The following is a 13,178-nucleotide window of genomic DNA, read 5'->3' as shown; positions in this document are numbered from 1 at the left end:
AGCAGGGGCAAATGTGAAGTTATGTGTTTGGTTTCAAACAGACCAGCTCTGATCTGAGTTTCTCTGCAGGCTGTGACTTGGCATTTTAGATAATCAGATCATGGTAGAATTTGCATTTGCTTCTTCCTCTGCCTCCATAAGATTCAAGGTTTTCCAAGAGTCCTCACTCTTCACTCTGCCTAACACGGAGGCCCACAGTTGTTCAATAAGACAGAACAGGCAGTGATGTCCAGGTATAGTCTCTGAGTTCCATGGAGTAGGGTGACGTGTCCAGAGAACTCTCTGGAACACAGGTCAGGGCACCAGTTATCACAAGGAAGAACAACTGTTTCCAGTATAATTCATGGTACACGGTGCTCACGCCAGGGGCACAGAATAGGTGAGCCTGGCACCCATAGTGTTCCACATGATAGGGAGCTCTGGACTTGGACGTGGGAGGTCATTTGTTATGTGAGCCCTGGCGGGTAACCTTGCCTCTCTTAATAGTCCCTCCGAGGGTGTTTGAGGCACGGCCAAGCACTGGGAAGATGCTTGGAGAGTGAGGTTATCTGAGAAAGAACCAAATAAGAATTTCTGTAGAGTATCCCTTACCATCTACCCACTCCGGTGATGTCTGTGCTGGTGGTTGGTCATGACCTCTTTCCCAAGGCCCCCTTGCCCAAGAGCAGCCCTTAGTACAGATGGAGAAGATCCTAATACCAGGAGCCCTGTGATGCTTCTGAGGTGGGTCAGAGGCTCTGGCCTGATGGAGGCAGATTTCCTCCTCCGATGTCTCCTGCATTGATGCCCAGCAGGAAGCACGGGACTGGAGTGTCACACTGCACACCTGCCTCCAGCATGGGCTGCCTGCCTGAGTTCTCCACACTTGATGCCAAGTCCCGATTGGCCACACATGAATCAGTCCCTGGATCTAGCCCTATGACCATTTCAGAGGAACTGTTATTGCACAGACAGGTAGGGAGACTGTGCCCAGTGATTATTCTCACTGACTCACCATGAGACCACGGATAAGACTCATAGCCACCTGTGTTCATTAATCCCTAGCAGCATCACAATGGAACCACCCCCATGGCTTCCCTCCTGATTAAAAAAGAGAGAGGGAATGTGGGCCTAAGGAGGAGGATTTGGGGCAGGTAGGGACCGCTCAGTGAATGAAAGGCACTGGAGTCTTAGGTCCTGACACTCCCACCAGGCCCCATTTTAAGAGGGGCCATACTGGTGGAGGATGAAGTGGGAAACTTGGGGTTGGCACAGGTACTCACTTCCACGCCCATGCTCTCACCACAGTGGAGAAGATGTGAGCAAACAGGGAGTTCAGAGGAAACACCCTCCTCTAGCCATATCATGAATGGCCTGTCACTCTATAAGTGACAGGCCTTGGGCATGTCACTTAACTACTCTGGGATTCATTTTCTTCATTATAAAGAGACTAGCAGCCCGGTGCACGAAATTCGTGCACGGCGGGGGGTTGTCCCTCAACCCAGCCTGTACCCTCTCCAATCTGGGACTCCTAGAGGGATGTCCGACTGCCCGTTTAGGCCCGATCCCACCAGGATCGGGCCTAAACGGGCAGTCGGACATCCCTCTCACAATACAGGACTGCTGGCTCCCAACTGCTTGCCTGCCTGCCTTCCTGATTGCCCCTAACCGCTTCTGCCTGCCAGCCTGATCACCCCCTAACCACTCCACTGCCAGCCTGGTTGATGCTTAACTGCTCCCCTGCCAGCCTGTTTGCCCCCAATTTCCCTCCTCTGCCAGCCTGGTCACCCCTAACTGCCCTCCCCTGCAGGGTTGATCACCTCCAACTGCCCTCCCTTGCAAGCCTAGTCCCTCTCAACTGCCCTCCCTTGTAGGCCTGGTCCCTCACAACTGCCCTCCCTTGCAGGCCAGGTGCCTCCCAACTGCCCTCTCCTGTTGGCCATCTGTGGTGGCCATCTTGTGTCCACATGGGGACAGGATCTTTGACCACATGGGGGCAGCTACATTGTGTGTTGCAGTGATGACCAATCTGTATATTACTCTTTTATTAGATAGGATAGAGGCCTGGTGCACAGGTGAGGGCCAGCTGGTTTGCCCTGAAGGGTGTCACAGATAAGGGTGGGGGTTCCCTTGGGGTGTGGGGCGGCCTGAGCGAGGCGCCTGTGGTAGTTTGCAGGCCAGCCACGCCCCCTGGCAACCCAAGGGGAGGCCCTGGTATCTGGAATTTATTTTCCTTCTACAATTGAAACTTTGTAGCCTGGAGCAGCAGCCATTTCTGTGGCAGTTAATTCACCTTCTACAATTGAAACTTTGTAGCCTTAAGCGGGTGAGCCCGGCCAGGGTGTGCGGAAAGCTTTGCTTCCCCTGTTGCCGCCGGCAACCCTGGCCTGCTCTCTCAAGTTCCATTCTGCCGCCATTTGTTTGAATTTGTTTACCTTCTATAATGAAACTTTGTAGCTTGAGTGGAGGCTTAGGCCTGCAATGGCTATGGAAAGCTTGGCTTGCTCTGTTACCTGGGAAACCTTGCTCTCTGTGGCTGTAGCCATCTTGGATTGGAGTTAATTTGCATACTCGCCCTGATTGGCTGGTGGGCGTGGTTTGGCTGGTGGGCATGGCTTATGTAGCGGAGTGATGGTTAATTTGCATATTACCATTTTATTAGAGAGGATAGTTACCTGATTTTTACAAGGAGAGGGAGAAGAAATGGACAGGGATGGGGCAAATTAAAGAGGCCCCCTTGGGGGCCTCGGACTCTGTGCCCCAGGGTTTAGCCTCCACCTAGCTCATGGTTAACTTGGCCCTTGTGACTCCAGGGTGAGGATGTTCTCTTTAGCACTAGGGGATGCCACCCATGAGCAGTTTATCCCCCTGGGAGTACTGGTTCAGTGAGCAGAACAATGAGAGGGCTGAGCCTCCAGGGACCTGGCAGGAGTGCGTGGGCCAAAGGGAGAGAGAGTAGAGAAGCATGACAAGGGGAGAGGGACCAGGGACCAGGACCCAGAGGTGGGGGTATGCTGGGATCTGCACTGGGTTCTCAATGATCACAAGCACTAGGAATAAAATAGGCAGGTCCCTGGGCATTTGTTCTGGTTTATTTGACAGAAACAAGCCATCCAGATAGTGAGGGGGTTGACAGCCATGTGCCCAGGATTTAAGGTCGCAGGCACATTTTTAGAGGGTTGGGGGAACAGAATACACAGACCCACTCACAGGCGATTCATGCAAACGTTCCCGCAGAAGGTTGAACAGCATATGGTATCTGAATCGGGACACTTTAGGAAATATGAACAGTGGTTGTTGCAAAGTTGTACACTGGGCCGCTTCTGACAGGCCTTGACACCTAAAAGGAACAGAAGCAAGGTCAATGGAACCAGGCCACACAAAGCACTCCTCTCAAGCTTAAAGTCTCATCATGACTCCAAAACCCAGGTCCCCTCATGACACTCTTGGACTTTTCAGGGAACTCCCTTTCCGCCCCTCACCAAATCCTGGTGATTGGTAGCATCTTCAATCCATTACCCCCATTCTCCATCAACAAGGTTTAACGTTTGGGCTTTCTGGACCCTTTCCATACTCCTGCAGCCAGGACGCTGGCCTCATATTAGCCTTGGTGAAGCCACCCCCATAGAATCTACACTCTGACTCTGAGAACTCAGTGAAGTCTGAGACATGTCAAAATTTGCTTTCCAAAAGTTCTTTCATTCTAGACCTACTCCCCAAAACTTGTCTGGATGTTGACCTGTCACATATGTGCATAAATGAAAGAATTGACTCTCAGCTCTGTGCACCTTTCACTATTGTATGCACCATATGTCTCTGGACTTTGAGAATGGAGAATAAAAAGATGTAGGTTGCCCTCCACCCCCATCACTAGTCCCAGGGCCCCGTAAGCGGGCTGGAGGGCCATAATTTGGAAGGACCCAGAGTCTTCAGAGTCCTGTGGTCAGAGCTGGATATGCTGAAAGGTTCAAGTCCCAGGTCGTCCTTAGCTGGACACAGCTCCTCCTTCCCCCTCCCCATCCCAGCCCCCCAGCCCATCACCTACTCTGCATCTTGTTCCTATTACGGTGCCCTCCCTGGGCCTGCAGCAGCAGAACACAGAGAAGCAGGATGGGCAGCAGAGCCTGGGTGGGCATGACTCTGGCCAGAACAGTGGGCTCTCCGTCTGACAGACTTTCCTGGAAGCTGGTGTGTGGAGGGAAGGTAAGAAAGAGCAGGTTATTCAGGGCTCCTCCCTGCCTCCACTGGCCAGGCCAGGGCAGGGCAAGGAGTCCTTGTGTCCTCCCCTGTCCCTGCCCCTCCCCATAGCCTGTTCTATGTGGGATTTGGGCTCCTGCAGACACTGCCCTTCCTGTCACATAACTAACCCTCTCCTTTTGTAAGCAGAACTTTTTCCTGAAAAATATAATATTTTCTATATTCTAATTAGGAAATAATTTACAGAAAATTGTAAGGAATAAAACATTATATATGTAAAAAGATATGAAAACAAAGTAAGTCCATCATCAGATGAATGGATAAAGAAGATGCAATGTAGTCCTAGCTGGTTTGGCTCAGTGGATAGAGTGTTGGCCCCCAGACTGAAGGGTCCCAGGTTTTATTCCAGTCAAGGGCACATACCTCAGTTGCAGGCTTGATCCCCAGCAACCAATTATTGTGTTTCTCTCACATCAATGTTTCTTTCTCTGTGTCTCTCCCTCTTCTTTCCACTCTCTCTATAAATCAATGGAAAAATATCCTCGAGTGAGGATTAATTATATATATATATATATATATATATATATATATATATATATATATATGATTAATTAAATATATATATATATATATATATATATATATATATATATATATATATAATATAGAAATGATCATCCAGTACATGAAAATATTCTCAACATTATTAGTTACTACAGGCCCAGTGCATGGAATTCGTGCACTGGGGGAGGGGGTGTCCCTCAGCCCAGCCTGCACCCTCTCCAATCTGGGACATCCTTCTCACAATCCGGGACTGCTGTCTCCCAACCGCTCGCCTGCCTGCCTGCCTGCCTGACTGCCCCTAACCACTCCCCTGCCAGCCTAATTGATGCCTAACTGCTCCCCTGCCAGCCCGGTTGCCCCCAACTGCCTCCCCTGCTGGTTCAGTTGCCCCCAACTGCCCTCCCCTGCTGGCCTGGTCACTCCTAACTGCCCTCCCCTGCCGGCCATCTTGTGGTGGCCATCTTGGATCACATGGAGGCAGCCATCTTGTGTGAGGGCATGAAGGTCAATTTGCATATTACCTCTTTATTATATAGGATTAGTGAAATGTAAATTAAAATCACAATTAGATACCAACCACTTCATACCCACGTGGATAACTATAACCCAATAAAAGGGAAATAAGATGTGTTGGCAAGGATGTGGAGAAATTGGAACCCTCATGCATCAGTGATTAAAATATTAAATGCTTCAACCACTGTGAAAAGTTTGAAGTTTCCTCAAAAATTAAACATATAAAGTTATACATATGACCTATCAATTTTATTCATAGGTATGTACCCCAAAAAATTAAAGTAAGTACTAAAAAATACTTGAACACAAATGTTCTTACTACACCATTCACAATCACCAAAGGGTGGGAACAACCCAAATGTCCATCAACAGATGAATGGATAATCAAATTGTGGTAAATACATACAATGGAATATTATTCAGATATGAAAATAAATAAAGTACTGATACATACTACAACATGAATGAACCTCAACAGCTACAGGGATAACATTTTCACTTATCATTTTGGCAAACATTCAAAAGCATGACAACACATTTTGTTATGGAAACACATGTTCACAAGGTTTGTAGCAATACAAAATGGTACAACCTTTATAAAGTAAAATTTGTCAATATGTCACAAAACTACATATGACTTTATCCTTTTAACCAGCAATTGCACTTTTAGAAGTTGACCCTGATGTTACACCTCCAGCAATACAGAAAATATGCACATAATTGTTTGTTGCAGCACATTGTAATAGCAAAATCTTGGAAAATACATAAATGCCCATATATGGCAGATTGGTTGACTAAGATGTGTGAACATGGAGGCATAGCATGCAGCCATAAGTAAGAAAAGGGAACTCCGGGTATATTACTAAATGACAACAGCAAGGTGCAAATGAACATGTTTGTGCAAGAAAAAATGGAATTAAGGATTCGAGTAACTAATTATCTTTATCTTACACAAAAAATTCCAAAGAATTTTTTTTTTAAAAAAAAGGGGGTTGGTGGAAATTCTGTGATTCAGCACATTCTCTGAGGTCAGTGTAAACTTGTTACAAAACCAGGCAAGAACTATATGAGAAAGGAAAGTTACAGGCCCAGTTCCATTATGAACATAGATGTAAAATTCCTTAGAAATAGTAAACTGGCCTGGCCACAGTGGCTCAGTGGTTAAGCATTGACCTATGAGGTTGCCCCCAACTGCCTTCCCCTGCTGGTCCAGTCGCCCCCAATTGCCATCCCCTGCAGGCCTGTTCGCCCCTAACTGCCCTCCCCTGCCGGCCTGATAGCCCACAACTACCCTCCCCTGCTGGCCATCTTGTGGCGGCCATCTGCGACTGGTTCGATTCCTGGTTGGGCATATGCCTGGGTTGTGAGTCCTATCCCCGATCATGCATGAGGCAGCCTACCAATGATTCTCTTTCATCATTGATGTTTCTATGGGTCTCTCCCTCTCCCTTCCTCTCTTTAATCAATAAAGATGTTTTTTTAAAATAGTAAATTGAAAAAAAGATGGATGGGCGTAGAGGGTATTGTGCTGAGTGAAATAAGGTCAGACAGAGAAAGACAAATGCCATATGATTTCACTTGTATGTGGAATCTAAAAACCAAAATAAATAAACAAGGACAACAGAAACAAAATCGCAAATACAAAGAACATTTTGATGGTTGCCAGATGAAAGGGAGATTGGGGGTTAAAAAAGTGAAGAGATTAAGAAGTACAAATTGATAGTTACAGAATAGTCATGGGGATGTAAAGTACAGCATAGGGAATATTATCAATAATATTGTAATAACTCTCTATGGCTCCCGGTGTTACACCTCCAGCAATACAGGAAATATACACATAATTGTATATCTAGGTACTAGATTTATCAGGATGATCACTTGGGAAGTTATATAAATGTCTAATCACTGGTTGTACACCTGAAGCTGAGATAATGTTATATTATTGAAAACAACAAACGAAAACAAATAACTGAAGAGTTACAATACTATTTACGATTTCACTTGAAAATTCAAGCCTCTAGGAATAAATATAACAAAGACATGGAAAACTTACAAAGTTTTGTGAAAGAACACTAACAAGACTTAGATGGCCCTGACTGGTTTGGCTCAGTGGATGGAGCGTCGGCCTATGGACTGAAGGGTCCCTGGTTCGATTCTGGTCAAGGGCACATGCCTGAGTTGCCTGCTGGATCCCCAGTGGGGGGCATGCAGGAGGCAGCCAGTCAATGATTCTCATCATTGATGTTTCCATCTCTCTCTCCCTCTCCCTTCCTCCCTGAAATCAATATATATATTTCTCTCATCCATCTAAGTCTTTAAAATATATTTTAAAGACTTAGATGGATGAGAGAAATAACAAGGTTAAGCTTAGGCGGATGCAAAGGGTGTAGATTTGAAAACGCTACCAGATCCTGGAGTGGGTGTGGTTAGGAGGTGCTTGGATTTCTGCCAAATCCTCCCGATAGATCGGAATACACAGTAAAAAGCCAATCACAGCATGCCTTCTCTTTTCCCTCCTTCCCTCTCATTTCCCCTAAACTGCGCCTGTTCAAACCCAGCAGTCCTCAGCCAGGACTTACCACCCATCCTGCCAGCAGCATGAAGCCTGCGCTGCTTCTTCAGCTCCTGCTGTTGATTCCTCTAGCACCACAGCTGGTGCCTGCGAGTCCCAAGCAACATTTTATGAGTAGGTGCTGGGGCCCGGCCCAGGCGAGGGAAGAAGCATCTGTAGAGATGGGGGGATCTGAGGGCCGATTCATGGGCGTACCTCATGAGAAAACACCATATGTTCAAGAGTCCAGATTTTATTGTCATTAAGATGTAGGTTGGAATGCCTGTCCTGTTTCTTACTGAGGGATCTTGGGCAAAGTGTCTGGGCCTCGGATTTTATCTTTGTGATGAATATAATGATCCTGGGGTAGTTGGGAGGACAAACTGAGATAATGCATGCAGACATAGGGCACTCTTACTGGACCATGGTAAATGCTCGGTAAGTATTAACTACTGAAATGTTATCAGCCTCATCACCCAGCTGATTCTTGCTGCCCTGGTTTCTTCATGGATGTTTGGCCAACTTTTCAAGCATTAACGCAGAGAGGAAAATTAAGTTGGTAGAACTCAAACTGGAACCTACATAATCTTGGTTTTGGAAAATGTCTTAGGAAGAAACAAAAGCCTTGCATTTTATTCCTCCGTTTAAAAACTCAGAGGTACCCACACAATTACCAGTGATTTGCATCAGTCCGAAGCTCTATATAATTATTACTCAGTAAATATAATCCATCTCAGCAGCCACCATTGACCAGCTCAACCTAACAAGAGCGCTGGCCACAGTAATGTTGACCTTGACCAATACCAAAAGGAAAATGAACTATTATTCATCATGCCTGCATATTTCTGTGGAGAGGACATCTTCAGAATATTGGGGGCTCAGAGCAGAAATACGTGTGGTATGTCATGTGTCAAGATAGACAAGGTCCTGTTTTAAGGGTCTCAGAGAAGGTTAGTATGACTGAGGAAGGCTAAGCAAGCTACAAGAGAATGGGGGTATCCAGGGTGGAGTTAATTGGAGAATCAAGAACTAAAATTTGGATATAGGCACAAACAGGCTCTCTGTAAGACTGGCAAGTGCTATGACTGGTATTGCAACTAGATACCCAGAAGAGGAGTCAAACCCTGAGAAGGTCGATCTTCCTGAGATCCTGGTTGATGGATTCCTTCCCCATGTTATTCCATTGAAGCCAAGCCTCTCCAAAATGGGAACCAGTTCCAGTTCCTTGCACTGACTCAGATTGTCAACAGCTTGGGCCTGGGCTTCTTTCACCCCATCTCTGATGCCATTTGCTCTTATAATGATAGCCCCACTTTTATTCACTTATTCTTTTGAGATCAGCTTTGATATCCCACAGACCCTCTTCTAATTTCAAATACCTGCAGAGTAATACATCAACAGGGGCTAATAGAATGCCCCACCTATGACATTTGCCCTAAATAAAGGGCAAGTCACAGGATGCAAAATTTAAGGCCTGGCTTAGATAAAGGGGGTAATGGGGTCCATCCTTAACGCCTTAGAAATCAGAAACAAAGAGAAGGTTGTGAGTTGAAGGCCTGGGACAGAATCTCCTGGTGGAGGTAATCTTGGCTTTGACCCGAGTACTGGGGGCTGAGGGGAATGAGATGTCAGCATGAAGATTCATAGTCTTCTCCCGAACAGCAAAGATCTGGGAAGAAGGAAAAGCTGATCTTTGACCCCAGAACCTGGCCCTACTCTGAAATACCCACTCTTCTCCCCATGAAAGAAGTCACACCCAGAACTCATTTGTGATTTGGGTTCTAGCATTCTGATGCCAGTGCCTTTTGTGTGCTGTGTGGTCTTCATCCTTTCCCAAAATATCCCCTTCCATTCATTCTGCTATACACAAATAACACATGTTAGGTTGACCCTGGGCTAAACTATAAGAGAGGCTTTATGACCCGCTAGAGACTACATAATGAGTCAGTGCAAATGGATCTACATACCCTTTTCTTGCTCACCATACCTACCATTCATTCCCTTGAACTGGACCCAACCAAGTTTCTGGGCACTGGGCATCTGATCTGCAAGGATGGTGAATGACCAATGGATGTAGGGTTCTAACAAACTGTGGCTTTGATCAAATATCCAAACCCTGACTTTCCCTGCTGAGAACTCTATAGAAGGCAACAGCTAAGGGAAAAAAATCTTACTCCACTTCCCTGTGGCCACACAAGGGAGCTCAGGGTGGCTGGTTTCCTGGCAGCTCCTTGGGCTTCTGGAGTTCTGAATGCTACTCCAGGCTGTTGTTTAGGCTCTTTCTTTCCTGTTCTGTGTTCCAGAGTATATTTTGGAACCTCCACCCTGCAGAGTAGACCCTGGAAACTGTACTCAATTCTGTACAATGCAGGAAGATTGCCCAAAAGGACTTCAGTGCTGTTCTGCCTTCTGCGGGATAATCTGCACATTCAACAAAAATATAATTCATAAAAAGTAAGGAGCTTCTCGTGCCCAGGCCTGACCCTGGGGCTGCTGGTGGGAGCTCAACAGAAGAATATCGTACCAGCCACTGCATTATTCTCTCTAACGTTCTCCCTCTCTTTACCAAGAATAATTTCCATAAATTTAATGATTAAGAGTCTTCCTCCATTCCTGAACTCCAGAACCCTTCTCTCCTCATCACCACATCTATGAATCTATGAATCTACCTCTCTGAACACATCCACAAACCCCTCCACTCACAGACCCTGTCCTGTCTCAGCATCCACCTTTATCCTGGGGTCTGGGACACTATATCTGTCACCAAAATCCAAAAGCAAATTGTTCTGTTTTTGCTTGCCCTCTTTCACCAAACACCATCCTTTGCCCCCTAGTATTCCTGGGTTTTGGAGATCCTCCAGCTCAAGGGAAGCTTCGGTTGATCACCAGGAAAATTCACCAAAGTCTGCTGAATGGAGAGCAGAGAAAGGGCATTACAGTGTTGATGAGACATCTAGTTTCCAATCCTACCTTGAGACTATCTTTCTATGTCCTTGAGTAAGACAATTCTCCATTTTTGCCTTCCCCCCACCCCCCCCCCATGCCTAAAATGGGGACTCATTTTTTCAAAATTGCAAGATTGTAAGTCTCAAATGAGGTCTCAAAAGACCCACAAGGCAGGAGACTCAACCAGTGAGCTTCTAAAATGTTTTATTCTCTGCTTGGTTCCCTTCCCTGAACACAATACCCTCCCTATGAGACAAGGTACAAAGTGATGAAGTATGGGCCCAGAGCCAGATACCTAGACTCAAATCCCGGCTCTACCACTTCCTAGCTAAGTGATCTCAGATAAGTTCATTCACCTCTCTCTAGGCATCAACTTTCTCATCTTTAAGGCTAGAACAATAATAATGAGACTAAAATAGATTTCCATGCAAGCTCTATCTAATTATTACTCAGTAAATTTTAGCAATTTCTCTCTCCAGAGACTGGCCCTTACCATTAAAACCCACATCTTTCAAGGCTCCCCATTGGAGACAGGAATCAGTATGACTCTAAGTTGCCACTGAGTCTTTGAGGTTTCATTTTTTCCTATGGCTTCATGATCTAGTCTTAAAGATGAATTTAGCTTCATGATCTAGTCTTAAAGATGAAAGTAATGGAAAATAAAAAATTACATCTATAAGAATAAAATTTAACCAGATAATATTTGAAAATGTTTTTCTCCCACAGAACAAAAGCCAGACAGTGGAAAAGGAAGATGGGCAAATGAGGCATGTTTCCAAGGGCCTTTTGTAAGTATCAGGGGTCGGCCTGGCATTCCTGGTGTGAGTTTTCCCAGTTTTCCTCCCCTAGCCTCCGTAGAGGCACCAATATTCCCATAAGGTCAGAATAGCCTTTGTCATTTAGATTGTATTTCTTTTCTGTTATTCCCCTCCTAGGGCTGTTCTCACTCCCTGGGGCAGGATGTGATCCAGGGCAAATTATGCAACATAGAGCAGGGGGGTTGGCAACACGGCACAGGGCACTCTGGTCTGAGCAAACAGGCTCTAGCAGCTCCAGGTTGACAGTGTCCTGAGTAGGAAGTCAAGCTGAGCTCTTCACACTCTGTGTGGCCTTGGTCAGCCCACTTTCCCTCTCGGAGACTGTCAGCTTCCTCATGTCCAAGATGAAGAGGACACGGTGCCTCAGGTTTTGTGAGAACACAGGAGGCCACGTGAAATGGAAGGACTTGGTCATTACAAGGAGTCTACAAAGGTTAGCAGCTGCCGGCAACTCACTCTTTCTGGGTTCCAGGTTTTTCCTCTTAAAAAAAAAATAAAATCATTTTTATTACTTTACCAATGTCCCAAGAAAGGTGCACAAAATACAGCCCTCTGTCACTCCACCACCAAAACAAAGGAACTATTCATAACTTGGTGGATTTTGATTCAGACTGTTTGTAGGGAAAAGGAGCAGCTTAGGATCTTCTAATAATCCTTCTGAAGCCACCCGAGTTTCCAAGTTAGAACAATGGTATTTTCACTTAGACTATCTTTTTATTAACACCACACGAAGGAGTTCAATGAATGGTAGCAAGTGGAGGTTAATGGAGGAGTGTAAGTGTGTGAGCACACTTTCACCCTTGCTCAAGCCCCGGTAAGTCAGCCGTGCTAATTTCCTCTGCATCTTGTGCATAATCAACTACTCAGGCCACACACTGGCCATCAGTGGATGCATCGGCATTGCTTCGTAATCCAGGGCCCATTCAGCGGGGAAATACCGAGCTCAGTTAGAACCCAGGTAGAATCCAGGGGAAAGGCTGGCTGGTGTGACTATATAGAGTATTTTTATAGCAGTTTCAGGGTTACATGACTGTGGTTATATGAGCCTTAATAAGCCTCATCTCAACACATTACCCAAAGAGGCAGGACTTCATCTTGGACGAGCATAGAAACATTGCCATAAACCTGAGTGTGTCTTCTATGGAACCAGCACCCCATCCTGTTATCTTCTGCTAGGATCAGCTAAGACTGTCCCCTTTGATGCATTGCATTAACTGTAACATCTGTTAGCTACAATGTTAGTGTGTTTGCTCTCCTTGATCCTGCAGACTATCCTCTGCAGAATGGTTCCTCTCAACTGACCATTGCTACTCTGGGGACCCTGGTGTTACTAGGAAGATCAGGTGAAGAAGGAGATAGTAATGCCAGTGAGGGCCTGAGAAAAAATGTTGATCTTGTTCCCACAAAGCGTAGTGCTGAGCTTCTTATGGTGAGCTGAAAGCAGACCTTATCACAGTCTTCTATGAAGCCTGGGCTCTGACAGGTGTTGTCAACGTTATTTTTAATGTGAACATTTTAGCCATGACTTTGCTTCATCTCATTTGGTCTTCACAGCAACGATAATACCCAGTTCACAGAGCAGGAAACTGAGGATCAAAGAATTAAAGTAA

At 45.8% G+C, this 13,178-nt stretch overlaps 2 protein-coding genes across 2 annotated transcripts; one reads left to right on the top strand and one right to left on the bottom strand.

Annotated features, from left to right (window-relative positions):
- Positions 1-3,185: 3,185 nt before the first annotated feature.
- LOC307106751 (protein WFDC10B-like) lies at positions 3,186-4,115 on the bottom strand (the record flags this gene model as incomplete). The annotated part of the gene is made up of 2 exons (XM_079783431.1): positions 3,186-3,319; positions 4,025-4,115. The coding sequence occupies 2 exons, from the start codon at positions 4,113-4,115 to the stop codon at positions 3,186-3,188; spliced, it is 225 nt and encodes a 74-aa protein (XP_079639557.1).
- Positions 4,116-7,851: 3,736 nt separating this feature from the next.
- WFDC13 (WAP four-disulfide core domain 13) lies at positions 7,852-10,262 on the top strand (the record flags this gene model as incomplete). Its single annotated transcript, XM_079783429.1, has 2 exons — positions 7,852-7,939; positions 10,108-10,262. 2 exons carry the CDS (start codon positions 7,852-7,854, stop codon positions 10,260-10,262), a joined length of 243 nt encoding a protein of 80 aa, XP_079639555.1.
- Between the last annotated feature and the right edge of the window lie 2,916 nt (positions 10,263-13,178).

The sequence above is a fragment of the Cnephaeus nilssonii genome, assembly GCF_951640355.1.
Source record: "Cnephaeus nilssonii genome assembly, chromosome: 11".
Taxonomy (NCBI): Eukaryota; Metazoa; Chordata; class Mammalia; order Chiroptera; family Vespertilionidae; genus Cnephaeus; species Cnephaeus nilssonii.
Note: the sequence above shows the minus strand (reverse complement) of the source record. Positions and strands in the feature narration are given on the sequence as shown.